Source organism: Salmo salar, chromosome 03 (genome assembly GCF_965601325.2).
Source record: "Salmo salar chromosome 03, fSalSal1, whole genome shotgun sequence".
Classification (NCBI taxonomy): domain Eukaryota; kingdom Metazoa; phylum Chordata; class Actinopteri; order Salmoniformes; family Salmonidae; genus Salmo; species Salmo salar.
The window spans coordinates 96119635-96147500 of record NC_138293.1 but is presented as its reverse complement, the minus strand read 5'-3'; the positions used below and the strand labels follow the sequence as shown (position 1 = coordinate 96147500).

At 46.3% G+C, this 27866-nt stretch overlaps 2 protein-coding genes across 2 annotated transcripts in view; one reads left to right on the top strand and one right to left on the bottom strand.

The window, feature by feature from the left end:
* LOC106602071 (zinc finger protein 750) overlaps positions 1-880 on the bottom strand; it is a 9347-nt gene extending 8467 nt beyond the window's left edge. The window contains exon 1 of the mRNA XM_045715793.2: positions 732-880. Within this exon, the coding sequence (XP_045571749.2) occupies positions 732-774 (43 nt within the window). The 5' untranslated portion in view covers positions 775-880. The remainder of the gene's footprint in view (positions 1-731) is intronic.
* The window catches only part of tbcd (tubulin-specific chaperone d), a 96318-nt gene that overhangs the window by 32984 nt on the left and 35468 nt on the right, over positions 1-27866 (top strand). The window contains 11 exon segments of the mRNA NM_001140546.1: positions 9334-9490; positions 16482-16539; positions 17490-17519; positions 18321-18406; positions 24390-24470; positions 25233-25306; positions 25719-25836; positions 26368-26428; positions 27380-27402; positions 27575-27669; positions 27786-27862. Coding sequence (NP_001134018.1) covers positions 9334-9490; positions 16482-16539; positions 17490-17519; positions 18321-18406; positions 24390-24470; positions 25233-25306; positions 25719-25836; positions 26368-26428; positions 27380-27402; positions 27575-27669; positions 27786-27862 — 860 coding nt within the window.

Sequence of the window (27866 nt, the reverse complement as noted above, 5' to 3'; positions counted from 1 at the left end):
CTATCTTCCCTGTGGCTCAGTTGGTAGAGCATGGTGTTTGGAACGTCAGCATGGTGTTTGCAACGCCAGGGTTGTGGGTTCGATTCCCACGGGGGGCCAGTACAACAACAAAAAAAATGCATGAAATGAAATGTATGCATTCATTACTGTAAATCGCTCTGGATAAGAGTGTCTGCTAAATGACTAAAATGTAAATGTAAATCATTACCTGGAACAGAGCCAACACTCGTAGTCTACCAGATACAAAGCCCCTCACAGAAACAACTCCGTTTTCTTATCCTTTTCCAACTTTCCCAACTCAAACCCCTCTCGTCCGTACCTTACCAGGTGTTCTTAGTAAACAGCTGGTTCATCTAGCCAACAACATGTTGTAATCACTTCCATGTGCTATGGTCCACTTCCTCTGTCTCAGACGTAACAAGCCAGTGTTGACTGTTGAGGTAGTGGCCAGGTGTGTTTGTGGGTCTGTCCGTCAGTACCATGCAGGCAGTAGGTTATTAGAACACACAGGTAACAGGTGGCCTAACAGGTGCACAGTCTCACCTCAAAATACACCTGTAGACTCAGTCACATGGAAACCTCCACACACTGAACCACAGAGCGGTTACAAGGTACCGTTCAGCTGGATATGCAGAAAATAAAGAACGGCTTGTCATGATTGTGTTGACAAACTGCCGTTCCTGTTGGTCGGTTAAACCCGTGGTAGTTAGGTAGTGAGAAAGCAGTCTTACCTGCTGTGTTTGTGAGGAGGCTCGCTCCAGAGTGTAGGAACATCAGCCAGTAGTTCTGGGACTGTGTCTCCAGTAGTGTCCCAAATGTGTGTGTGTGCTCTGCTGCCTGGTCTGTGGTGAGTGTTGATCTGACTTCCTGTCTGTGAGGTCTTACCTGTCCTGTTACCTTGGACTAGTTTACCTAGGGGGCGGAGCCTACTTTATCCCAACAGTAACAGTAGGGCCCTGAGTGGGTGTGGCCTCCAGCAGCAGTAGAGCCTTGAGGGGGCGTGGCCTCCAGCAGAAACAGTCGGGCCCTCAGGCAACATCCATCCTAGCTGAATATTAGTCAGGCCCCGAGACACCATTTACATGATGGGAGAAAACTGTCTGTCTCTGTCTCTCTGTCTATGTCTCTCTGTCTGTCTCTCTCTCTGTCTCTCTGTCTATGTCTCTCTGTCTGTCTCTCTCTCTGTCTCTCTGTCTCTGTCTCTCTGTCTGTCTCTCTCTCTGTCTCTCTGTCTCCCTGTCTCTCTCTCTCCCTCCCTGTCTCTCTCCCTCCCTGTCTCCCTCCCTGTCTCTCTCCCTCCCTGTCTCCCTGTCTCTCTCCCTCCCTCCCTGTCTCTCTCCCTCCCTGTCTCCCTGTCTCTCTCCCTCCCTCCCTGTCTCTCTCCCTCCCTGTCTCTCTCCCTCCCTGTCTCCCTGTCTCTCTCCCTCCCTCCCTGTCTCTCTCCCTCCCTCCCTGTCTCTCTCCCTCTCTCCCTCCCTGTCTCTCTCCCTGTCTCTCTCTCTCTCTCCCTCCCTGTCTCTCTCTCTCCCTGTCTCCCTCCCTGTCTCTCTCCCTCCCTGTCTCCCTGTCTCCCTCCCTGTCTCCGTTCCTTTCTCTATTGTTCTCTTCATGGGAAACAACATGGGCATTAAGGTGGGCAGGGCAAAGCTTAGACATACTTCTCTTAAATACGCAATCATGAATCCAGTCCCATCTTTAAATGTCTGTTTGAGCAAAGTGTTTTAACACAAGTTCCCACAACACCCTGAGGATGATAGACATTGGCAATAATGGGAAAGGTCATTTTGCATTCAGGTAAATAAGGGTGTTGTTGGCTGTGGCGCTGGTGTTGACCTCTACCTGTCGCTTTATGACAGCGCCAGTCTTTTTAATGTCCAGTGTCAACATTGAAAATGGATACTTTAGAAAATGAATAACCTCAGACTTTGTTTCTTAGTATATCTAAAGCCCAAATCAACCAGTTTTTTTTTACACGTGTGAACGAGCGTGTACACGCTGGAATTAGAAAGAAAACAGACGGGCCGGGAGCCAACTGCATCATGTGCTTCAAATTAGAAAGCGCGTCTATCTTTCTCGTACCTCCTCGAAGCAATGCTGCTAGTGAGTGGATAAACTGATAGAAAATAGACTTTGTGCATTAAGTCTGGAATTAACATGTATAGTCAAAGTTGTCTATTTAGTGTTGAAGTTCAGCTGCCAGTACCAATAATACATATTTGAAACTTTATGCCTGTCTACCTGGGCTCTGAGTGGTACAGTGGTCTTTATGCCTGTCTACCTGGGCTCTGAGTGGTACAGTGGTCTTTATGCCTGTCTACCTGGGCTCTGAGTGGAACAGTGGTCTTTATGCCTGTCTACCTGGGCTCTGAGTGGTACAGTGGTCTTTATGCCTGTCTACCTGGGCTCTGAGTGGTACAGTGGTCTTTATGCCTGTCTACCTGGGCTCTGAGTGGTACAGTGGTCTTTATGCCTGTCTACCTGGGCTCTGAGTGGTACAGTGGTCTTTATGCCTGTCTACCTGGGCTCTGAGTGGTACAGTGGTCTTTATGCCTGTCTACCTGGGCTCTGAGTGGTACAGTGGTCTTTATGCCTGTCTACCTGGGCTCTGAGTGGTACAGTGGTCTTTATGCCTGTCTACCTGGGCTCTGAGTGGTACAGTGGTCTTTATGCCTGTCTACCTGGGCTCTGAGTGGTACAGTGGTCTTTATGCCTGTCTACCTGGGCTCTGAGTGGTACAGTGGTCTTTATGCCTGTCTACCTGGGCTCTGAGTGGTACAGTGGTCTTTATGCCTGTCTACCTGGGCTCTGAGTGGTACAGTGGTCTTTATGCCTGTCTACCTGGGCTCTGAGTGGAACAGTGGTCTTTATGCCTGTCTACCTGGTCTCTGAGTGGTACAGTGGTCTTTATGCCTGTCTACCTGGGCTCTGAGTGGTACAGTGGTCTTTATGCCTGTCTACCTGGGCTCTGAGTGGCGCAGTGGTCTAAGGCACTGCATCTCAGTGCAAGAGGCATCACTACAGACACCCTGGTTCAAATCCAGGCTGTATCACATCCGGCCGCGATTGGGAGTCCCATAGGGCGGCACACAATTGGCCCAGCGTCGTCCGGGTTTGGCTGGGGTAGGCCGTCATTGTAATAAGAATTTGTTCTGAACTGATTTGCCTAGTTAAATGAAAAGGTTTTTAAAAATGACCTTTGTTGATTTCGAGCGCAGGCATATAGCCTAGGCAGGCTATGACTGGGAAACTGAAGGAATGAGACTAGCTGCATTCTTTATCGGAATACAGTGCATTCAGAAAGTATTCAGACCCCTTGACTTTCCCCACATTTTGTTACGTTACAGCCTTATTCTAAAATGGATGAAATACAAAAATGTCCTCATCAATCTACACACAATACACCATAATGACATCACAATACCCCATAATGACATCACAATACCCCATAATGACATCACAATACCCCATAATGACATTGTTTTTAGATTTGTTTTTTACATTTTTGCTAAATTAAAAAACAGAAATAAGTTATTTACATAAGTATTCAGACCTTTTGCTATGCGACTCGAAATTGAGCTCAGGTGCATCCTGTTTCCATTGATCATCCTTGAGATGCTTCTACAACTTGATTGGACTCCACCTGTGGTAAATTCAATTGATTAGACATGATTTGGAAAGGCACACACCTGTCTATATAAGGTCCTACAGTTGACAATGCATGTCAGAGCAAGAACCAAGCCATGAGGTCGAAGGAATTGTCCGTAGAGCTCCGAAACAGAATTGTGTCGAGGCACAGATCTGGGGATGGGTACCAAAAAATGTCTGCAGGATTGAAGGTTCCCAAGAGCACAGTGGCCTCCATCATTCTTAAATGGAAGAAGTTTCGATCCACCAAGACTCTTCCTAGAGCTGGCCGCCCAGACAAACTGAGCAATCAGGGGAGAAGAGCCTTGGTCAGGGAGGTGACTCTCAGAGCGGCAGAGTTTTTCAGCGGCAGGGACTGGGAGACTAGTCAGGATCGAGGGAAAGATGAACGGGGCAAAGTACAGAGAGATCCTTGATGAAAACCTGCTCCAGAGCACTCAGGACCTCAGACTGGGGCGAAGGTTCACCTTCTAACAGGACAACATCCCTAAGCGCACAACCAAGACAACGCATGAGTGGCTTCGGGACAAGTCTCTGAATGTTCTTGAGTGGCGCCGCCAGAGCCCGGACTTGAACCCGATTGAACATCTCTGGAGAGACCTGAAAATAGCTATGCAGCAACGTTCCCCATCCAACCTGACAGAGCTTGAGAGGATCTGCAGAGAAGAATGGGAGAAACTCTCCAAATCCAGGTGTGCCAAGCTTGTAGCGTCATACCCAAGAAGACTCGAGTCTGTAATCGCTGCCAAAGGTGCTTCAACAAAGTACTGAGTAAAGGTTCTGAATACTTATGTAAATTTAATATTTCAGTTGTTTAATTTTTTATTAATTTGCTAAAATGTTGACAAACTGTTTTTGCTTTGTCAATTTAACCTATTTTAAAATAGGGCTGTGACTTAACAAAATGTGGTAAAAGTCAAGGCGTCTGAATACTTTCTGAATACACTGTACGTAGTGAACACAACAATGGATTGTCATTACATGAAGTTGTTATAAACGCTACACCGTGTTGGACCCTCTCTACTCCAGCACGCTAAATTTGACTGTTGGATGTGATTTCGGCTGAGGTAGTTTACGCATGGCTGTTATCAAATCAAATCAAATCAAATTTATTTTTATATAGCCCTTCGTACATCAGCTGATATTCTCAAAGTGCTGTACAGAAACCCAGCCTAAAACCCCAAACAGCAAGCAAAGCATGTGAAAGAAGCACGGTGGCTAGGAAAAACTCCCTAGGAAAAACTCCCTAGAAAGGCCAAAAACCTAGGAAGAAACCTAGAGAGGAACCAGGCTATGAGGGGTGGCCAGTCCTCTTCTGGCTGTGCAGGGTGGATATTATAACAGAACATGGTCAAAATGTTAAAATGTTAAAATGTTCATAAATGACCAGCATGGTCAAATAATAATAATCATAGTAGTTGTCGAGGGTGCAACAAGCACGTCCGGTGAACAGGTCAGGGTTCCATAGCCGCAGGCAGAACAGTTGAAACTGGAGCAGCAGCACGGCCAGGTGGACTGGGGACAGCAAGGAGTCATCATACCAGGTAGTCCTGAGGCATGGTCCTAGGGCTCAGGTCCTCCGAGAGAAAGACAGAAAGAGAGAAAGAGAGAATTAGAGAGAGCATATTTAAATACACACAGGACACCGGATAAGACAAGAGAAATACTCCAGATGTAACAGACTGACCCTAGCCCCCCGACACATAAACTACTGCAGCATAAATACTGGAGGCTGAGACAGGAGGGATCAGAAGACACTGTGGCCCCATCCGATGATACCCCCGGACAGGGCCAAACAGGCAGGATATAACCCCACCCACTTTGCCAAAGCACAGCCCCCACACCACTAGAGGGATGTCTCCAACCACCAACTTACCGTCCTAAGACAAGGCCGAGTATAGCCCACAACGATCTCCGCCATGGCACAACCCAAGGGGGGGGGGGGGGGGGGCGCCAACCCAGACAGGAAGACCACGTCAGTGACTCAACCCACTCAAGTGACGCACCCCTCCCATGGACGGCATGGAAGAACACCAGTAGGCCAGTGACTCAGCCTCTGTAAAAGGGTTAGAGGCAGAGAATCCCAGTGGAAAGAGGGGAACCGGCAAGGCAGAGACAGCAAGGGCGGTTCGTTGCTCCAGCCTTTCCGTTCACCTTCACACTCCTGGGCCAGACTATACTTAATCATAGGACCTACTGAAGAGATAAGTCTTCAGTAAAGACTTAAAGGTTGAGACTGAGTCTGCGTCTCTCACATTGGTAGGCAGACCATTCCATAAAAATGGAGCTCTATAGGAGAAAGCCCTACCTCCAGCCGTTTGCTTAGAAATTCTAGGGACAATTAGGAGGCCTGCGTCTTGTGACCGTAGCGTACGTGTAGGTATGTACGGCAGGACCAAATCGGAAAGATAGGTAGGAGCAAGCCCATGTAATGCTTTATAGGTTAGCAGTAAAACCTTGAAATCAGCCCTTGCCTTAACAGGAAGCCAGTGTAGGGAGGCTAGCACTGGAGTAATATGATCAAATTTTTTGGTTCTAGTCAGGATTCTAGCAGCCGTATTTAGCACTAACTGAAGTTTATTTAGTGCTTTATCCGGGTAGCCGGAAAGTAGAGCATTGCAGTAGTCCAGCCTAGAAGTAACAAAAGCATGGATTAATTTTTCTGCGTCATTTTTGGACAGAAAATTTCTGATTTTTGCAATGTTACGTAGATGGAAAAAAGCTGTCCTTGAAACAGTCTTGATATGTTCTTCAAAAGAGAGATCAGGGTCCAGAGTAACGCCGAGGTCCTTCACAGTTTTATTTGAGACGACTGTACAACCATCCAGATTAATTGTCAGATTCAACAGAAGATCTCTTTGTTTCTTGGGACCTAGAACAAGCATCTCTGTTTTGTCCGAGTTTAAAAGTAGAAAGTTTGCAGCCATCCACTTCTTTATGTCTGAAACACAGGCTTCTAGCGAGGGCAATTTTGGGGCTTCACCATGTTTCATTGAAATGTACAGCTGTGTGTCGTCTGCATAGCAGTGAAATTTAACATTATGTTTTCGAATGACATCCCCAAGAGGTAAAATATATAGTGAAAACAATAGTGGTCCTAAAACGGAACCTTGAGGAACACCGAAATTTACAATTGATTTGTCAGAGGACAAACCATTCACAGAGACAAACTGATATCTTTCCGACAGATAAGATCTAAACCAGGCCAGAACTTGTCCATGTAGACCAATTTGGGTTTCCAATCTCTCCAAAAGAATGTGGTGATCGATGGTATCAAAAGCGGCACTAAGATCTAGGAGCACGAGGACAGATGCAGAGCCTCGGTCTGACGTCATTAAAAGGTCATTTACCACCTTCACAAGTGCAGTCTCAGTGCTATGATGGGGTCTAAAACCAGACTGAAGCGTTTCGTATACATTGTTTGTCTTCAGGAAGGCAGTCAGTTGCTGTGCAACAGCTTTTTCTAAAATTTTGGAGAGGAATGGAAGATTCGATATAGGCCGATAGTTTTTTATAATTTCTGGATCAAGATTCGGCTTTTTCAAGAGAGGCTTTATTACTGCCACTTTTAGTGAGCTTGGTACACATCCGGTGGATAGAGAGCCGTTTATTATGTTCAACATAGGAGGGCCAAGCACAGGAAGCAGCTCTTTCAGTAGTTTAGTTGGAATAGGGTCCAGTATGCAGCTTGAGGGTTTGGAGGCCATGATTATTTTCATCATTGCGTCAAGAGATATAGTACTAAAACACTTTAGTATCTCCCTTGATCCTAGGTCCTGGCAGAGTTGTGTAGACTCAGGACAATGGAGCTTTGGAGGAATACCCAGATTTAAAGAGGAGTCTGTAATTTGCTTTCTAATGATCATGATCTTTTCCTCAAAGAAGTTCATAAATTTATTACTGCTGAAGTGAAAGCCATCCTCCATTTGCGAAGGCTGCTTTTTAGTTAGCTTTGCGACAGTATCAAAAAGAAATTTCGGATTGTTCTTATTTTCCTCAATTAAGTTGGAAAAATAGGATGATCGAGCAGCAGTAAGGGCTCTTCGATACTGCACGGTACTGTCTTTCCAAGCTAGTCGGAAGACTTCCAGTTTGGTGTGGCGCCATTTCCGTTCCAATTTTCTGGAAACTTGCTTCAGAGCTCGTGTATTTTCTGTATACCAGGGAGCTAGTTTCTTATGACAGATGTTTTTAGTTTTAGGGGTGCAACTGCATCTAGGGTATTGCGCAAGGTTAAATTGAGTTCCTCGGTTAGGTGGTTAACTGATTTTTGTCCTCTGACGTCCTTGGGTAGGCAGAGGCAGTCTGGAAGGGCATCAAGGAATCTTTGGGTTGTCTGAGAATTTATAGCACGACTTTTAATGCTCCTTGGTTGGGGTCTGAGCAGATTATTTGTTGCAATTGCAAACGTAATAAAATGGTGGTCCGATAGTCCAGGATTATGAGGAAAAACATTTAGATCCACAACATTTATTCCATGGGACAAAACTAGGTCCAGAGTATGACTGTGGCAGTGAGTAGGTCCAGAGACATGTTGGACAAAACCCACTGAGTCGATGATGGCTCCGAAAGCCTTTTGGAGTGGGTCTGTGGACTTTTCCATGTGAATGTTAAAGTCACCAAAAATTAGAATATTATCTGCTATGACTACAAGATCCGATAGGAATTCAGGGAACTCAGTGAGGAACACTGCATATGGCCCAGGAGGCCTATAAACAGTAGCTATAAAAAGTGAGTGAGTAGGCTGCATAGATTTCATGACTAGAAGCTCAAAAGACGAAAACGTCATTGTTGTTTTTTTTTTTTTTTTTTTTATTTTTTTTAATTTTTTTTTATTTTTATCAGCTTTCATTTCTGATGAGTCATGTCTCAATGCTTTTCCCTCTCCAGTTCTCAGGTAGTTTGAATCAGATAATTATATTGTGTAAAATGTGACGTAATTTCAACAAGTTTTGCCTTGGTCATATGCCGTACACAATCATAGGAGTTAAAGTTGCTTATTCCACCACAGTGGTTAAAACTATCAAAGGGTTTCTCTCTTGGCAGTAAAAGATGTGAGAGGTGTTGGTTTACAGCGACACTATTAACCCCACCAGTCTCTGAGTGTCTTGCGTCAGAGTGAACCACAGAGGCCAGTGCCAATGAGTCGAGGACAGGAAGAGGATCTGATAGGTGGCATGACTTAGAATCCCACATGAACTACAAGCTGCCATAATGATACAACCGTTGTCAGGGGAGATGGATAAACCTATGATGTGATTGGTCTTATGGACCAATTTAGTAAAACAGTAATAATACATTATAATACAGCTGTGTGTACCTTACACCACCAAAACGGCAATCACACAATTTTAATCAATGAGTTCTATATCACTTTATTAATGACCTACATATGAAGTTGTAATGAACTGCCTATACACTACTTCTGAACTGTTTAAGATGTTATCTTTATGTCTGTGGACTACTCATTTGTCTTTCTCTCTTTCCTCTCTCTCTCTCTCTCTCTCTCTCCCTCCCCCACTATCTCTCTCTCTCCCTCCCCTTTCACTCTCTCTCTCTCGCTCTCTATGCGTCCCCCACTCTGTCTCTCTCTCTCTCTCTCTCTCTCTCTCTCCCTCCCCTTTCTCTCTCTCTCTCGCTCTCTGTCTCTCTCTCGCTCTCTATGCGTGGCCCACTCTCTCCCTCCAGTGGTGCCTCTGATCCTGAAGGCCTTGGTCTATGATGAAAAGAGAGGAGCGTGTAGTGTTGGTTCTAACGTACGAGACGCAGCCTGCTACGTCTGTTGGGCCTTTGCCAGGGCCTACGAACCCACCGAGCTGAAGCCCTTCGTCACGCAGATCGCCTGGTAACACTCCTCTACTTCTTCATCATCCTCTGTCTCTCTGACCCCGGTCGGGGTCAATTCCGTTTTTAATTTTATCTGTTCAGTTAGTGAATTGATGTCAATTGAAAACTTGCAGATCTCAAAGTCGGATTCTGCCCTAATAATAGAGAAGGTTAAACATGGGCTTCTAGATTACAGAATGTTTAAATTTTTTTAATAAATGTTTTATTTAACCTTTATTTAACTAGGCAGGTCAGTTAATAACAAATTCTTATTTACAATGACGGCCTAGGAACAGTGGGGTAACTGCCTTGTTCAGGGGCAGAACGACAGATTTTTACCTTGTCAGCTTGGGGATTCAATCTAGCAACCTTTCGGTTACTGGCCCAACGCTCTAACCACTAGACTACCTGCCGCCCCTACACTCTAACCACTAGGCTACCTGCCGCCCCTACACTCTAACCACTAGGCTACCTGCCGCCCCTACACTCTAACCACTAGGCTACCTGCCGCCCCTACACTCTAACCACTAGACTACCTGCCGCCCCTACACTCTAACCACTAGACTACCTGCCGCCCCTACACTCTAACCACTAGGCTACCTGCCGCCCCTACACTCTAACCACTAGACTACCTGCCGCCCCTACACTCTAACCACTAGGCTACCTGCCGCCCCTACACTCTAACCACTAGACTACCTGCCGCCCCTACACTCTAACCACTAGACTACCTGCCGCCCCTACACTCTAACCACTAGGCTACCTGCCGCCCCTACACTCTAACCACTAGACTACCTGCCGCCCCTACACTCTAACCACTAGGCTACCTGCCGCCCCTACACTCTAACCACTACCTGCCTGCCCCTACGCTCTAACCACTAGACTACCTGGCGCCCCTACACTCTAACCACTAGGCTACCTGCCGCCCCTACACTCTAACCACTAGACTACCTGCCGCCCCTACACTCTAACCACTAGGCTACCTGCCGCCCCTACACTCTAACCACTAGACTACCTGCCGCCCCTACACTCTAACCACTAGGCTACCTGCCGCCCCTACACTCTAACCACTAGACTACCTGCCTGCCCCTACGCTCTAACCACTAGACTACCTGCCGCCCCTCCGCTCTAACCACTAGACTACCTGCCGCCCCTACACTCTAACCACTAGGATACCTGCCGCCCCTCCACTCTAACCACTAGACTACCTGCCGCCCCTACACTCTAACCACAAGGTTACCTGCCGCCCCTATACTTTAACCACTAGACTACCTGCCGCCCCTACACTCTAACCACTAGACTACCTGCCGCCCCTATACTCTAACCACTAGGCTACCTGCCGCCCCTACACTCTAACCACTAGGCTACCTGCCGCCCCTCCACTCTAACCACTAGACTACCTGCCGCCCCTACACTCTAACCACTAGACTACCTGCCGCCCCTACACTCTAACCACTAGACTACCTGCCGCCCCTACACTCTAACCACTAGACTACCTGCCGCCCCTCCACTCTAACCACTAGACTACCTGCCGCCCCTACACTCTAACCACTAGACTACCTGCCGCCCCTCCACTCTAACCACTAGACTACCTGCCGCCCCTCCACTCTAACCACTAGACTACCTGCCGCCCCTCCACTCTAACCACTAGACTACCTGCTGCCCCGGCCAAATATAGTCCAACAAACACATTTCACTTCAAGATCTCATAAGAATTGTCCTTAGTACTTCACAGCAGCATAAATAACAGTCAGTACATTGAGGTTAGTAAAGTAAGATAAATCATCCCAGTTGTTGACGGCTGTGGACAGAGAGATGTAAAGACAGCTATATAGAGATAACATGACCTAAATGACACCCATGAATACACCACAGGCCTTTAGTATCACAGCTGAATACACCACAGGCCTTTAGTATCACAGCTGAATACACCACAGGCCTTTAGTGTCACAGCTGAATACACCACAGGCCTTTAGTGTCACAGCTGAATACACCACAGGCCTTTAGTATCACAGCTGAATACACCACAGGCCTTTAGTGTCACAGCTGAATACACCACAGGCCTTTAGTGTCACAGCTGAATACACCACAGGCCTTTAGTATCACAGCTGAATACACCACAGGCCTTAGCGCTGATGAAACCAGCTTAAAGAAGGATTTTTAAGCCTTGAGACAAATGACACATGGATTGTGTATGTGTGCCATTCAGAGGATGAATGGGCAAGACTAAAGATTTAAGTGACTTTGAATGGGGTATGGTAGTAGGTACAAGGTGTGTCAAGAACTGCATCGCTGCTGGGTTTTTCACGCTCAACAGTTTCCTGTGTGTATCAAGAATGGTCCACCATCCAACGGACATCCAGCCAACTAGACACAACTGTTGGAAGCATTGGAGTCAACATGAGTCAGCATCCCTGTGGAACACATTTGACACCTTGTAGAGTCCATGGTCTGACGAATTGAGGCTGTTCTGAGGGCAAAAAGGGGTGCAGCTCAATATTAGGAGGGTGTTCCTAATGTTTTGTACACTCAGTGTAGCTGCCTGTTTGAGATTATTTTAGGATGCAATTTTCTTTTGGATTTTTGCCTCTTATCCCTTTTTTGTTGTTGTGAATAAGAGCGTTGTCATATATGTTCCCATCTACACAAGGCTACTTCTGCCTTCTTGCTATGCAATACTTCACCCACTAGAAACAGTGTGTACGCACTGTCTGGTCTACAGTTTGAAGGAGGATAAGCACTTTTTAATAAATGCCAACTTTTGCGTGAAAACCGGTGCGCTGGTGTTTTGGGAAATATGTGTACACACCGTTTTCTAAATGAGGACCCTGGTATTTTCATATCAGCAGTATGACAGCTGTAAGTTGTTATTCACTGCCTCAAACCAGTTCTTCTCTCTTTCTGTTAGCTCCCTGCCCCCCCCCCCCTCTCTAACTCCCATTCTCTCTCTTTGTCTGATTATCCTCAATCTATCTCTCTTAGAAATACTTTCTTGTTTGGTTTAAATCACCGTTTAATAATAAAAAAGTAATACCTCAACAAATACACATTTTTAACTGATCTCAGAATATGTTGTATGAACTCATACTCCCCAGTAACAACGGTATCATATGTCCTGGGGTCGTTATCGTAGTTCCCAGTAACAACGGTATCATATGTACTGGGGTCGTTATCGTAGTTCCCAGTAACAACGGTATCATATGTACTGGGGTCATTATCGTAGTTCCCAGTAACAATGGTATCATATGTACTGGGGTTCCCAGTAACAACGGTATCATATGTACTGGGGTCGTTATCGTAGTTCCCAGTAACAACGGTATCATATGTGCTGGGGTTGTTATCGTAGTTCCCAGTAACAATGGTATCATATGTACTGGGGTCGTTATCGTAGTTCCCAGTAACAACGGTATCATATGTACTGGGGTTCCCAGTAACAATGGTATCATATGTACTGGGGTCGTTATCGTAGTTCCCAGTAACAACGGTATCAAATGTACTGGGGCCGTTATCGTAGTTCCCAGTAACAACGGTATCATATGTACTGGGGCCGTTATCGTAGTTCCCAGTAACAACGGTATCATATGTACTGGGGTTCCCAGTAACAATGGTATCATATGTACTGGGGTCGTTATCGTAGTTCCCAGTAACAACGGTATCATATGTACTGGGGTCGTAATCGCAAGCCTCTGCTGCTCCTCATCCACACCTCAAGGTGTAGACTACAAGCCTCTATCTCTGCCTCTCCTCATCCACACCTCAAGGTGTAGACTACAAGCCTCTATCTCTGCCTCTCCTCATCCACACCTCAAGGTGTAGACTACAAGCCTCTATCTCTGCCTGCTCCTCATCCACACCTCAACATGATGAAACCATCTCCCTCTGGCTGTTAAGCCATACGACGTGTCTAACTGGTTTGGTTTGGAGCACTGTCCAGGCTTAATGTATTTCACAGACAGGCAGGCAGACGCTCCTTTGTCCCTGAAAGGATTTAAGGTGACTGAAGGTGTTAATGTTACTGTGGATGAGTGGGTTGTTTCTTGCCATGCTGAGGAGAGGGTGATGAGAGGAGGAAGTGATGAGTGGAGGGCCTTGGTTGTCAGTCAGGTATCTCTGTGTGTTCAGGTCTCTGGTGTACCTCTTAACTGTGCATGACTCCACACCTGTCCTGCCTGTGTCTGCAGAGAAGTTGACGTTCATTTACATGCCCCTCCCTCCCTCCCTCCCTCCCTCCCTCCCTCCCTCCCTCCCTCCCTCCCTCCCTCCCTCCCTCCCCCCTCCCTCCCTCCCCCGTGGACATGTCTGGGCCTGTGGGACCCTGTGACTCTGCAGACTAGCTCTGCAGTGTCAGTTTTAACCCTCCCCCCCCCCCCCCCCACACACACACACACACCAGCCTCCCGCTCCCTGCCGCCAGCCTTGCCAGGTTTCGCCTGGCGCGGTTGGTTTCGGTGGCTGTTTGGTACCGGGGCTCAGGCAAGCTCAGTCCTGCTCCAGATTCATCAAAGCCTTGTGACATTTTTACTCCACTTTAGTGTGGCATTTACATATACACACATGCACACACACACACATGCACAGGGGGGTACGCACACAGACATTGTGCTTGGTCACTATTAAACACTGGAACTCACACAGGATATAAGGTGCAGGATGTCCCCAGGGGAACTCTCCTCCTCAGATAAGACTCTCGTTCTTTCTTTTCCTCCCCCCAGTCCATGGACTGTTGCCTCACTGAACCCACAGTGGTTAGTCAGGGTTAGTGTCCAGGGACAGAGAGAACACAGTTAGTCAGGTTAGGGTTAGTGTCCAGGGACAGAGAGAACAGAGTTAGTCAGGTTAGGGTTAGTGTCCAAGGACAGAGAGAAGAGTGGGAGAGCCAACAGAGCTTGGGGCAGTTTCTCCCTCGCTGGCTGGCGGCCTGGCTGGTTGGGTGGCTGGCTGGCGGCCTGGCTGGTTGGCTGGCTGGCTGGCGGCCTGGCCGGTTGGGTGGCGGCCTGGCTGGTTGGGTGGCTGGCTGGCGGCCTGGCTGGTTGGGTGGCTGCCTGGCGGCCTGGCTGGTTGGGTGGCTGGCTGGCGGCCTGGCTGGTTGGGTGGCTGGCTGGCGGCCTGGCTGGCTGGCGGCCTGGCTGGTTGGGTGGCTGGCTGGCGGCCTGGCTGGTTGGGTGGCTGGCTGGCGGCCTGGCTGGTTGGGTGGCTGGCTGGCGGCCTGGCTGGTTGGGTGGCTGGCTGGCGGCCTGGCTGGTTGGGTGGCTGGCTGGCGGCCTGGCTGGCTGGCGGCCTGGCTGGTTGGGTGGCTGGCTGGCGGCCTGGCTGGTTGGGTGGCTGCCTGGCGGCCTGGCTGGTTGGGTGGCTGGCTGGCGGCCTGGCTGGTTGGGTGGCTGGCTGGCGGCCTGCGGCTGCGGCCTGGCTGGGGGTGGCTGGCTGGCGGCCTGGCTGGTTGGGTGGCTGGCTGGCGGCCTGGCTGGTTGGGTGGCTGGCTGGCGGCCTGGCTGGTTGGGTGGCTGGCTGGCGGCCTGGCTGGTTGGGTGGCTGGCTGGCGGCCTGGCTGGTTGGGTGGCTGGCTGGCGGCCTGGCTGGTTGGGTGGCTGGCTGGCGGCCTGGCTGGTTGGCTGGCTGGCTGGCGGCCTGGCTGGTTGGCTGGCTGGCTGGCGGCCTGGCTGGTTGGCTGGCTGGCTGGCGGCCTGGCTGGTTGGCTGGCTGGCTGGCTGGCCTGGCTGGTTGGGTGGCTGGCTGGCGGCCTGGCTGGTTGGGTGGCTGGCTGGCGGCCTGGCTGGTTGGGTGGCTGGTTGGGTGGCTGGCTGGTTGGGTGGCTGGTTGGGTGGCTGGCTGGCGGCCTGGCTGGTTGGGTGGCTGGCTGGCGGCCTGGCTGGTTGGGTGGCTGGCTGGCGGCCTGGCTGGTTGGCTGGCTGGCTGGCGGCCTGGCTGGTTGGCTGGCTGGCTGGCGGCCTGGCTGGTTGGCTGGCTGGCTGGCGGCCTGGCTGGTTGGCTGGCTGGCTGGCGGCCTGGCTGGTTGGGTGGCTGGCTGGCGGCCTGGCTGGTTGGGTGGCTGGCTGGCGGCCTGGCTGGTTGGGTGGCTGGCTGGCGGCCTGGCTGGTTGGGTGGCTGGCTGGCGGCCTGGCTGGTTGGCTGGCTGGCTGGCGGCCTGGCTGGTGGCCTGGCTGGTTGGCTGGCTGGCTGGCGGCCTGGCTGGTTGGCTGGCTGGCTGGCGGCCTGGCTGGTTGGCTGGCTGGCTGGCGGCCTGGCTGGTTGGCTGGCTGGCTGGCGGCCTGGCTGGTTGGCTGGCTGGCTGGCGGCCTGGCTGGTGGCCTGGCTGGTTGGGTGGCTGGCTGGCGGCCTGGCTGGTTGGGTGGCTGGCTGGCGGCCTGGCTGGTTTGCTGGCTGGCTGGCGGCCTGGCTGGTTGGCTGGCTGGCTGGCGGCCTGGCTGGTTGGCTTGCTGGCTGTCAGAGGAACTGGGTATCCCTCAGCAGCCTAGTTCACACACCTACACCTTCCTATAACACTTAGAGGGAGGACAAAAGAGATTGGGAAGGAGGAAAAGAGGGAGGACAGAAATGGATGGATGATTTGTAAGGAGAGAGAAGGGATGTCAACGGTGTGATTAAAGAGGGGGCCCGGAGTCAGTGACTACAGGAGGGGGCCCGGAGTCAGTGACTACAGGAGGGCCCGGAGTCATATGTAATCATACATTCCTTCAGGTTGTTGTTGTTGACACAATGTCAACTTGTTGAATTTGGTTCTCAGCCCAGATTAGGTTGTTTTTCTTCAGTTGGTCGACCAAGAAACTGGCTAACACTTTACTTGGTAGTTTAGTAGTTCATACTTTTATCAACAATCACAAGGTCAAACTTGGGTGATCTGTTTTGTTCTTCAAGGGTTCTCTTCTGTCCGGTGATTGCAATGACTTCACTGTGGCCCAACACCCAATACAAAGGCATTAAGGTAATACATTCACCTGCCTGCCTGTGTATCAGTGTGTTTATCTGTCCATCTATTTGTCTCTCTCTCTTTTCAGTGCTCTTGTGATCACTGCTGTGTTTGACCGAAACATCAACTGTCGTAGAGCTGCATCAGTGAGTGACCACTCCTAACCCTGTCATTTCTATCAGATCTCACTACTGACTATTATCTAACTACTGTCTCTTAGACCCTGTCATTTCTATCAGATCTCACTACTGACTATTATCTAACTACTGTCTCTTAGACCCTGTCATTTCTATCAGATCTCACTACTGACTATTATCTAACTACTGTCTCTTAGACCCTGTCATTTCTATCAGATCTCACTACTGACTATTATCTAACTACTGTCTCTTAGACCCTGTCATTTCTATCAGATCTCACTACTGACTATTATCTAACTACTGTCTCTTAGACCCTGTCATTTCTATCAGATCTCACTACTGACTATTATCTAACTACTGTCTCTTAGACCCTGTCATTTCTATCAGATCTCACTACTGACTATTATCTAACTACTGTCTCTTAGACCCTGTCATTTCTATCAGATCTCACTACTGACTATTATCTAACTACTGTCTCTTAGACCCTGTCATTTCTATCAGATCTCACTACTGACTATTATCTAACTACTGTCTCTTAGACCCTGTCATTTCTATCAGATCTCACTACTGACTATTATCTAACTACTGTCTCTTAGACCCTGTCATTTCTATCAGATCTCACTACTGACTATTATCTAACTACTGTCTCTTAGACCCTGTCATTTCTATCAGATCTCACTACTGACTATTATCTAACTACTGTCTCTTAGACCCTGTCATTTCTATCAGATCTCACTACTGACTATTATCTAACTACTGTCTCTTAGACCCTGTCATTTCTATCAGATCTCACTACTGACTATTATCTAACTACTGTCTCTTAGACCCTGTCATTTCTATCAGATCTCACTACTGACTATTATCTAACTACTGTCTCTTAGACCCTGTCATTTCTATCAGATCTCACTACTGACTATTATCTAACTTCTAAACTGTGTATTTTTCTCTTTCTCTCCCAGGCTGCCTTCCAGGAGAATGTGGGAAGACAGGTTTGTGAACCCAGTTACCAAAACCATAGGTTATTAGTTATTACATGCTATGATACACAGTACATTTGAGTTATAATGATCACCTACCATCCAGGTGGAACTGTAACGTGGCCTGACTGTCACTAAAGTCCTTTAAACAGATCACCTACCATCCAGGTGGAACTGTAACGTGCCCTGACTGTCACTAAAGTCCTTTAAACAGATCACCTACCATCCAGGTGTAACTGTAACGTGCCCTGACTGTCACTAAAGTCCTTTAAACAGATCACCTACCATCCAGGTGTAACTGTAACGTGCCCTGACTGTCACTAAAGTCCTTTAAACAGATCACCTACCATCCAGGTGGAACTGTAACGTGCCCTGACTGTCACTAAAGTCCTTTAAACAACAACTGCCAGAAAACTAAATTCTGTGCTGATCAAGAAATGCCTACACTGACATGGCCACAGGCATAGATGAATATGCTTTGTGTGCCGCCAGCACTTGCCAAGCTTGGCATCAGATCTAGTGACTCGTTATCGAAATGTAATTACCATTGAGATTTCATATTATTCAACTGTTCATATCATTCATTGTGGCTCGTATTGTACACCATGGGTTTACTGATGGACACAAAGGTGTTTTGGTAACCTTGCCTGAGACCATGGAGATTTGTATTAGCTCCCTGGTCTAATGCATAGGCTTTAGCTCAACGGGCTAACAGGAGACCTGGGTTCGAACCCAGTCGGTCACACTGAAACCACTGTTCTCTTGGTACATAAGTAAAACCATAGATGTGATCCCTTGCCTCTCTGTCTCCAGGGCACGTTCCCCTACGGTATTGACATAGTAGTAGCAGCTGACTACTTTGCTGTTGGGAACCTGAACAACTGTTACCTGGCCATCAGGTGAGTTAAAGATACTCTACAGAGGTTTGACCTCTAGGGGAGCTCTTGAGCCAAAATGGACCTCCTTAATAACTAGACACAGTCTATTAACCAGGTTTCCATCCAACCTTTTCATGAAGATGAATTACCTGACACCTGAAAAAAGTCTCTACCGGGAATGTGGGTACAATTTCATAATTGTCGATAGACAATTTGTTTGTTCGACATATTGGGATCTTTTTTGTGTCTGTAAAATGTATTATGCCAGAAAGAGCGGTGGAAACGCCTTTATGCGCTAATATACAGTACCATTCAAAGGTTTGGACACACCTACTCATTCCAGGGTGTGCCAAGAGTGTGCAGAGCTGTCATTAAGGCAAAGAATCTCATATACAATATAGTTTGATTTATTTAACACTTTTTTTGATTACTGCATGGTTCCATGTTATTTAATAGTTTTAATGTCTTCTCTATTAATCTACAATATAGAATATAGTAAAAATAAAGAAAAACCCTTGAATGAGTAGGTGTGTCCAAATGTTTGACTGGTACTGTAGATATAATAACATATTGAAGGAAACTTGGAGTCAGGTGATGATATGGTGTGTTGTCCTCCCACTATCACTCAGGTAACATGCAGGTTAATAAGGTACAGATGAAATAAGTTGTGATGAACTTTACAGGGAGGTGAAAGTGCACAGTGATGAGCTTGATGTTCCTTTACCAATAAATATCGACGGCCTTTTTCTGGTGACATGATGATCGATGCTTCAATGCTTGGCTGCCGTTTGACAAATCAAAACAATCTAAGTTTTGTCCATAATAATGTCATCATGTAGACTAGCCTACCCGCATTGTAAATAATGTCATCATGTAGACTAGCCTACCCGCATTGTAAATAATGTCATCATGTAGACTAGCCTACCCGCATTGTAAATAATGTCATCATGTAGACTAGCCTACCAGCATTGTAAATAATGTCATCATGTAGACTAGCCTACCCGCATTGTAAATAATGTCATTATGTGGGCTAGCCTACCCGCATTGTAAATAATGTCATCATGTAGTCTAGTCTACCCGCATTGTAAATAATGTCATTATGTGGGCTTGCCTACCCGCATTGTAAATAATCTCATCATGTAGGCTAGCCTACCCGCATTGTAAATAATCTCATCATGTAGGCTAGCCTACCCGCAATGTAAATAATGTCATCATGTAGGCTATTCTACCCGCATTGTAAATAATGTCATCATGTAGGCTAGCCTACCCGCATTGTAAATAATCTCATCATGTAGGCTAGACTACCCGCATTGTAAATAATCTCATCATGTAGACTAGCCTACCCGCATTGTAAATAATCTCATCATGTAGGCTAGACTACCCGCATTGTAAATAATGTCATCATGTAGGCTAGCCTACCCGCATTGTAAATAATGTCATCATGTAGGCTAGCCTACCCGCATTGTAAATAATCTCATCATGTAGTCTAGTCTACCCGCATTGTAAATAATGTCATCATGTAGGCTAGCCTGCCCGCATTGTAAATAATCTCATCATGTAGGCTAGACTACCCGCATTGTAAATAATCTCATCATGTAGGCTAGCCTACCCGCATTGTAAATAATGTCATCATGTAGGCTAGCTTACCCGCATTGTAAATAATCTCATCATGTAGACTAGCCTACCCGCATTGTAAATAATCTCATCATGTAGGCTAGCCTACCCGCATTGTAAATAATCTCATCATGTAGGCTAGCCTACCCGCATTGTAAATTATCTCATCATGTAGGCTAGCCTACCCGCATTGTAAATAATCTCATCATGTAGGCTAGCCTACCCGCATTGTAAATCATCTCATCATGTAGGCTAGCCTACCCGCATTGTAAATCATCTCATCATGTAGGCTAGCCTACCCGCATTGTAAATCATCTCATCATGTAGGCTAGCCTACCCGCATTGTAAATCATCTCATCATGTAGGCCAGCCTACCCGCATTGTAAATAATCTCATCATGTAGGCTAGCCTACCCGCATTGTAAATAATCTCATCATGTAGGCCAGCCTACCCGCATTGTAAATAATCTCATCATGTAGGCTAGCCTACCCGCATTGTAAATAATGTCATCATGTAGGCTAGCCTACCCGCATTGTAAATAATGTCATCATGTAGACTAGCCTACCCGCATTGTAAATAATCTCATCATGTAGGCCAGCCTACCCGCATTGTAAATAATCTCATCATGTAGGCCAGCCTACCCGCATTGTAAATAATCTCATCATGTAGGCCAGCCTACCCGCATTGTAAATAATCTCATCATGTAGGCCAGCCTACCCGCATTGTAAATAATCTCATCATGTAGACTAGTCTACCCACATTGTAAATAATCTCATCATGTAGGCCAGCCTACCTGCATTGTAATTGCAAGCTGTTGGCCAGAGCACCAAGACCAGTGTGGGTACATTTGTTATGTAACGCAACCATTTTTTGGACAAAACTACTTAACTGCAAAATAAATGTTTTTATATGCACTAAGTCATCACGCACAGCATTTTAGCAGCAACAAACCGGTGGAAACACATCTGGTGGGAAAATCTGATATTGTTTTATGCAAATTTTTGAATATTCTCATGAAAGCCAATTGGATGAAACCTAGCTGGTGTCTAGACATGACCTCTTTGGACAGAAAGGGGCAGTATATTACAACACACAGTAACATCCCGATATCGATAGAGACACCTGTCCCAGACAGGAGCTTGAAGTGTTCAGCCGGAGTCATAGTTGACAGATGCTGAGACGTGACAGTCAGGTGACCCATTGTGACATAGCTACGTGGCTCTGAGACCACCATCCGCGGTGGGGGACACAGCCCGAACGCGCTCCTCCCCACAATTCCCAACCAACGCGTCTCCGTTACACGTCCTCTATTCATTTGAATGTGTTGACAGTTGGAGAAATTGCTTGAGCTGCACTACAGAATTAGAAAAATCTCAACGGTCCAATATTGTAGAACACTGCTGTGGTTACGTGTACACATTTAGGCCTTCTTCTCAGAGGGTTGTGTCTTTAGAAACCATTTCCCTGTGTGTGAAGGGAGTCTACCTGGTAGTAGCTTTTACACTACCCAGAACAACAGAACATAGCTGTACTATCTGGCCTTAGTTAAATGGAGCCTGCCCCTTATATTGTAAAAGTAGTTTTTTGTGAAGGAGTGTGCACAGGACAGGTCCTTTATGTTGAACCAGGGACATTTTCTCTTCTTCTCAATGCATCGCTGACGTCTCAGGTATCTGAGCTGTCAAAGCCCTTCCTCTCCGTAGAATGTGACTGTCACCATAGGTGCCCTGAGGCTGTGTCACTGACTGCGTCTGAAATGGCATCCTATTCTCTACCGGCCCTGGTTTAACGTAGTGCACTAGAATGCCATTTCAGACGCAGCCCTGCCTCCCTGTAGAATGTGACTGCCACCATCCTAATCCCATGAGTGACGTCTCTACCACCACCTATACTGTCAGAGTAAACATTTCTCCCACATCATAGAGTAAAACCTGTTAAAGAATGTAGCCCCGGGGGAGACCTACTTCACTTCTGACTGGAGCAGCAGATTACTGTTGAGGCCCAAGATGTTGTTGAGGAAATAAACAATATGACAATATGTTCTGTAGGCTGATGCTAAATGTTGTTGAAAAGGAGCCTTCAAATAGCTGTGTACTGTAGGTAGTTAGTTAGCTGTGTCCAGTACTGTAGGTAGTTAGTTAGCTGTGTCCAGTACTGTAGGTAGTTAGTTAGTTAGCTGTGTACTGTAGGTAGTTAGTTAGTTAGCTGTGTCCAGTACTGTAGGTAGTTGGGTAGTTAGCTGTGTCCAGTACTGTAGGTAGGTAGGTAGTTAGCTGTGTCCAGTACTGTAGGTAGGTAGGTAGGTAGTTAGCTGTGTCCAGTACTGTAGGTAGGTAGGTAGTTAGCTGTGTCCAGTACTGTAGGTAGGTAGGTAGTTAGCTGTGTCCAGTACTGTAGGTAGTTAGTTAGTTAGCTGTGTACTGTAGGTAGTTAGTTAGTTAGCTGTGTCCAGTACTGTAGGTAGTTGGGTAGTTAGCTGTGTCCAGTACTGTAGGTAGGTAGTTAGCTGTGTACTGTAGGTAGTTAGTTAGCTGTGTCCAGTACTGTAGGTAGGTAGGTAGTTAGCTGTGTCCAGTACTGTAGGTAGGTAGGTAGTTAGCTGTGTCCAGTACTGTAGGTAGGTAGGTAGTTAGCTGTGTCCAGTACTGTAGGTAGGTAGGTAGGTAGGTAGTTAGCTGTGTCCAGTACTGTAGGTAGTTAAATCAAATCAAATTTTATTGGTCACATACACATAGTTAGCAGAAGTAGTGACCTATGCAGAAGTTAATGTGAGTGTAGCGAAATGCTTGTGCTTCTAGTTCCGACAGTGCAGTAATATCTAACAAGTAATCTAACAATTTCACAACAACTACCTTATACACACAAGTGTAAAGGAATGAATAAGAATATGTACATGTAAATACATGGATGAGCGATGGCCGTGCGGCGTAGGCAAGATGCAGTAGATGGTATAGAGTACAGTATATACATATGAGATGAGTAATGTAGGGTATGTAAACATTATATAAAGTGGCATTGTTTAAAGTGACTAGTGATACATTTATTACATCCAATTTTTTATTATTAAAGAGGCTAGAGATTTGAGTCTGTATGTTGGCAGCAGCAACTCAATGTTAGTGATGGCTGTTTAACAGTCTGATGGCCTTGAGATAGAAGCTGTTTTTCAGTCTCTCGGTCCCAGCTTTGATGCACCTGTACTGACCTCACCTTCTGGATGATAGCGGGATGAACAGGCAGTGACTCGCTATAACATTACCTGTATTAGTAGTTGTTATAACATTACCTGTAGTAGTTGTTATAACATTACCTGTAGTAGTAGTTGTTATAACATTACCTGTAGTAGTAATAGTAGTAGTAGTTGGTATAACATTACCTGTAGTAGTAGTAGTAGTAGTAGTTGTTATAACATTACCTGTAGTAGTAGTTGTTATAACATTACCTGTAGTAGTAGTTGTTCACCTTGTTATAACATTACCTGTAGTAGTAGTTGTTCACCCTGTTAATACATTACCTGTAGTAGTAGTAGTTGTTATAACATTACCTGTAGTAGTAGTTGTTATAACATTACCTGTAGTAGTAGTTGTTCACCCTGTTATAACATTAGTTGTAGTTGTTCACCTTGTTATAACATTACCTGTAGCAGTAGTTGTTCACCCTGTTAATACATTACCTGTAGTAGGTATACCATTACCTGTAGTAGTAGTAGTAGTTATAACATTACCTGTAGTAGTAGTTATAACATTACCTGTAGTAGTAGTTGTTCACCCTGTTAATACATTACCTGTAGTAGTAGTTGTTATAACATTACCTGTAGTAGTAGCTGTTATAACATTACCCATTGTAGTAGTTGTTATAACATTACCTGTAGTAGTAATTGTTCACCCTGTTAATACATTACCTGTAGTAGTAGTAGTTGTTATAACATTACCTGTAGTAGTAGTTGTTATAACATTACCCGTTGTAGTAGTTGTTATAACATTACCCGTTGTAGTAGTTGTTATAACATTACCTGTAATAGTAGTTGTTATAACATTACCCGTTGTAGTAGTTGTTATAACATTACCTGTAATAGTAGTTGTTATAACATTACCTGTAGTAGTAGTAGTTGTTATAACATTACCTGTAGTAGTAGTTGTTATAACATTACCCGTTGTAGTAGTTGTTATAACATTACCTGTAATAGTAGTTGTTATAACATTACCTGTAGTAGTAGTAGTTGTTATAACATTACCTGTAGTAGTAGTTGTTATAACATTACCCGTTGTAGTAGTTGTTATAACATTACCTGTAATAGTAGTTGTTATAACATTACCTGTAGTAGTAGTAGTAGTTGTTATAACATTGCCTGTAGTAGTAAAATAGTAATAACCTCTTGCCTCGTTCTCTTCAGTGTTTACATCGCCAGTTTCCCAGAATACACCAGGCCCATGATAGACCACTTGGTAGCCATGAAGATCAACCACTGGGACGGGTAAGGGCCTTTCCTGTCCTCATCCATGTCCTTTAGACTTTGATCAAATACTTTCAAATACTGTACTTGATTTAGTTTGCCCGTTACCATGGATCCAATGGAATAGTCCCAGAAGCTAAACCAATGGAATAGTCCCAGAAGCTAAACCAATGGAATAGTCCCAGAAGCTAAACCAATGGAATAGTCCCAGAAGCTAAACCAATGGAATAGTCCCAGAAGCTAAACCAATGGAATAGTCCCAGAAGCTAAACCAATGGAATAGTCCCAGAAGCTAAACCAATGGCATAGTCCCAGAAGCTAAACCAATGGAATAGTCCCAGAAGCTAAACCAATGGAATAGTCCCAGAAGCTAAACCAATGGAATAGTCCCAGAAGCTAAACCAATGGAATAGTCCCAGAAGCTAAACCAATGGAATAGTCCCAGAAGCTAAACCAATGGCATAGTCCCAGAAGCTAAACCAATGGAATTGTCCCAGAAGCTAAACCAATGGAATAGTCCCAGAAGCTAAACCAATGGCATAGTCCCAGAAGCTAAACCAATGGAATTGTCCCAGAAGCTAAACCAATGGCATAGTCCCAGAAGCTAAATCAAGCACACCTCAAATGAGTATTTGTCGTATGTGTTTGTCCCAAGTGGGATGTCCGTATGCCAGCCTGTTGCCATTAAAGCGTTGGGACTGTGTATAGCCTATTAGAGTAGAAGGAGTTGTATGTCATGGAGAAGTGTAATTCTCCTCTGCATGTGTATCTGTTGTGTTGCAGGGTGATTCGACAGCTAGCGACAAAGGCTTTGCATAATCTGACGCCTCAAGCACCTGATTATATGGCCACAACAGGTGAGCTATGTCATTGGTCCTGTTCCCTACCTGCTGTAACACAACACAGTGTCTTACTGTGGGATGGACTGGGTGACAGTCACTGTTGTTGTGTCTGGGTCTGTACATCTGTCAAGTTGTTACTGAATGAGTTATGTGTTTATAATGAACACATAGAGAACACACAGAGAGAGGTCAAAGGGCAGTCGGACAGATTTGAAACTGTAGTGATATCGTAGACGTGTGCCGGAGGCTGTGGCATTACAGGTAGACCAGCCAGGCCACAAATCATTCAGGTTATATTCAAACAAATCAACCACACACACCCCTGTGCAGACTGTTTATGTTCTGTTAGGTGTCCCTGCAAAGAATGAAAAGACATACAATAATTGAGTTAAAATGACATTTTATATTTTGATGGTTGTGTTTTCAGTTATGCCTCAGCTGCTGCCCATAGCGCTGGGCATTGATCTACACAGTCGCCATGGCGCCATTCTGGCATCTGCCGAGATCAGCCACGCCCTCTACAAGCTGGCCAATCAGAACAACAGGTACTGCAACCTCACCTCTCAACCAGCCAATCACAGTATTGGCCGTACTTATAGGAAAACCACATAAACGTTGTTATTTAGTAAAATCCATCCGCAATGACAGCTTTTGTTTTGCGTGTCGGAATTGAAAAGGCACTCGCACGTCTGAGCCATCTTTTTTTGCAGGTGTCTGGTAACAGTTGAATAACAGGAGGAAAAAGTAAGGAAACCCACACACTGCTCTTGATAGATTCACTGCTTTTTAATAAGCTTTTTAATAAGCTTTTTAATAAGCTTTACGAATCGGTCTCATACGTAGAGCTTTACTAAGGAGCAGTGTGTGGGTTTCCTTCGTTTTTCTCTGTTTTGCATATCGACCCATGATTTGACTTCCTGCTTTGACTTAAGCCCTTGGCTCCTATAAAGTCATAGGTCATTGACCGTCTATGTCTCTTGTAGACCCAACTGTGTGTGAGATATGTGCTATCTGGGGGTGTTGAACGTTACTGTTGTTCGCTGTGGACAGTAACATTGTATTGTACTGGATTGTAGACTGGTGACAGAGCTCATCTCTTCAGACTGTGTGGATGGACTCAAGAGCATTCACCAGAGGGTTAGTTCACTTCTCGCTTGCTACGCTCTCTCTTTCCCTCTCTCTCTCTCTCTCTCTCTCTCTCTCTCTGTCTCTCACTACCCCCCGTCTGTCTCTCTCTCTCTGTCTCTCACTACCCCCCGTCTGTCTCTCTCTCTCTGTCTCTCACTACCCCCCCCCCGTCTGTCTCTCTCTCTGTCTCTCACTACCCCCCGTCTGTCTCTCTCTCTCTGTCTCTCACTACCCCCCCCCCGTCTGTCTCTCTCTCTGTCTCTCACTACCCCCCGTCCTCTCTCTCTCTCTCTCTCTCTCTCTCTCTCTCTCTCTCTCTCTCTCTCTCTGTCTCTCACTACCCCCCTGTCTGCTCTCTCTCTCTCTCTCTCTCTCTCTCTCTCTGTCTCTCACTACCCCCGTCTGTCTCTCTCTCTCTCTCTCTCTCTCTCTCTCTCTGTCTCTCACTACCCCCTTGTCTGTCTCTCTCTCTCTGTCTCTCACTACCCCCCTGTCTGTCTCTCTCTCTCTCTCTCTCTCTCTCTCTCTCTCTCTCTCTGTCTCTCACTACCCCCTTGTCTGTCTCTCTCTCTCTGTCTCTCACTACCCCCTTGTCTGTCTCTCTCTCTCTGTCTCTCACTACCCCCCGTCTGTCTCTCTCTCTCTTGCCCTCTTTCTCTCCTCAAGTGTCTTTTCACCCACATACATGTTGTCTCAAGTGTTGACCAATCACCTGAGTCAGTTGGACCAACATAGGTACATGTTAATGATGTCAATCTCCCGAGTCAGTTGGACCAACATAGGTACATGTTAATGATGTCAATCTCCTGAGTCAGTTGCACCAACATAGTTACATGTTAATGTTGTCAATCTCCCGAGTCAGTTGGACCAACATAGGTACGTGTTGTTGTCTTTTAAAGTTGTAAATCACCAGTCTGTTCATCTCTAAACATGTCATCATGTGTTTGTTTTGTCTTCCAGCTATTTGACAGAAAGCAGTACAGGTCAGCACTGTTATTTTCCAAGTTTTACTCATTCTTTTTTAGACTGTTTCAGATTATTATTATTATCTTTTAAATGTAATGCGTCTAAGGTTTCAGACCAATATGTTGTGCGACCTCAACAAATGTTTGTTGTTGTTGTGTACACGCGTGCTGTTGTGTCCTGTCTGTGTAGGGGCTTTGGTGGTGAACTGATGAGGCCTGCAGTCTCTTCTCTCATTGAGAACATGTCCCTCTCCAAGATGCCTTTCAAGGACGACCCTGTCATCAGTGAGTTTTCATATCATATTCAGACCTTAGCTGAATGATTACTCCATCCTGCAGGGGATTTGATGTGTTTTTAGAGATTGGATAATAATGGACAAACCACATCCTGTCTGTTTCAGCTGGCTGGCAGTGGCTGATAGACGACACCTTGAAGAGCCTCCACCTCATCTCACCTGGACCTAGGGACGGTATCAAGGTAC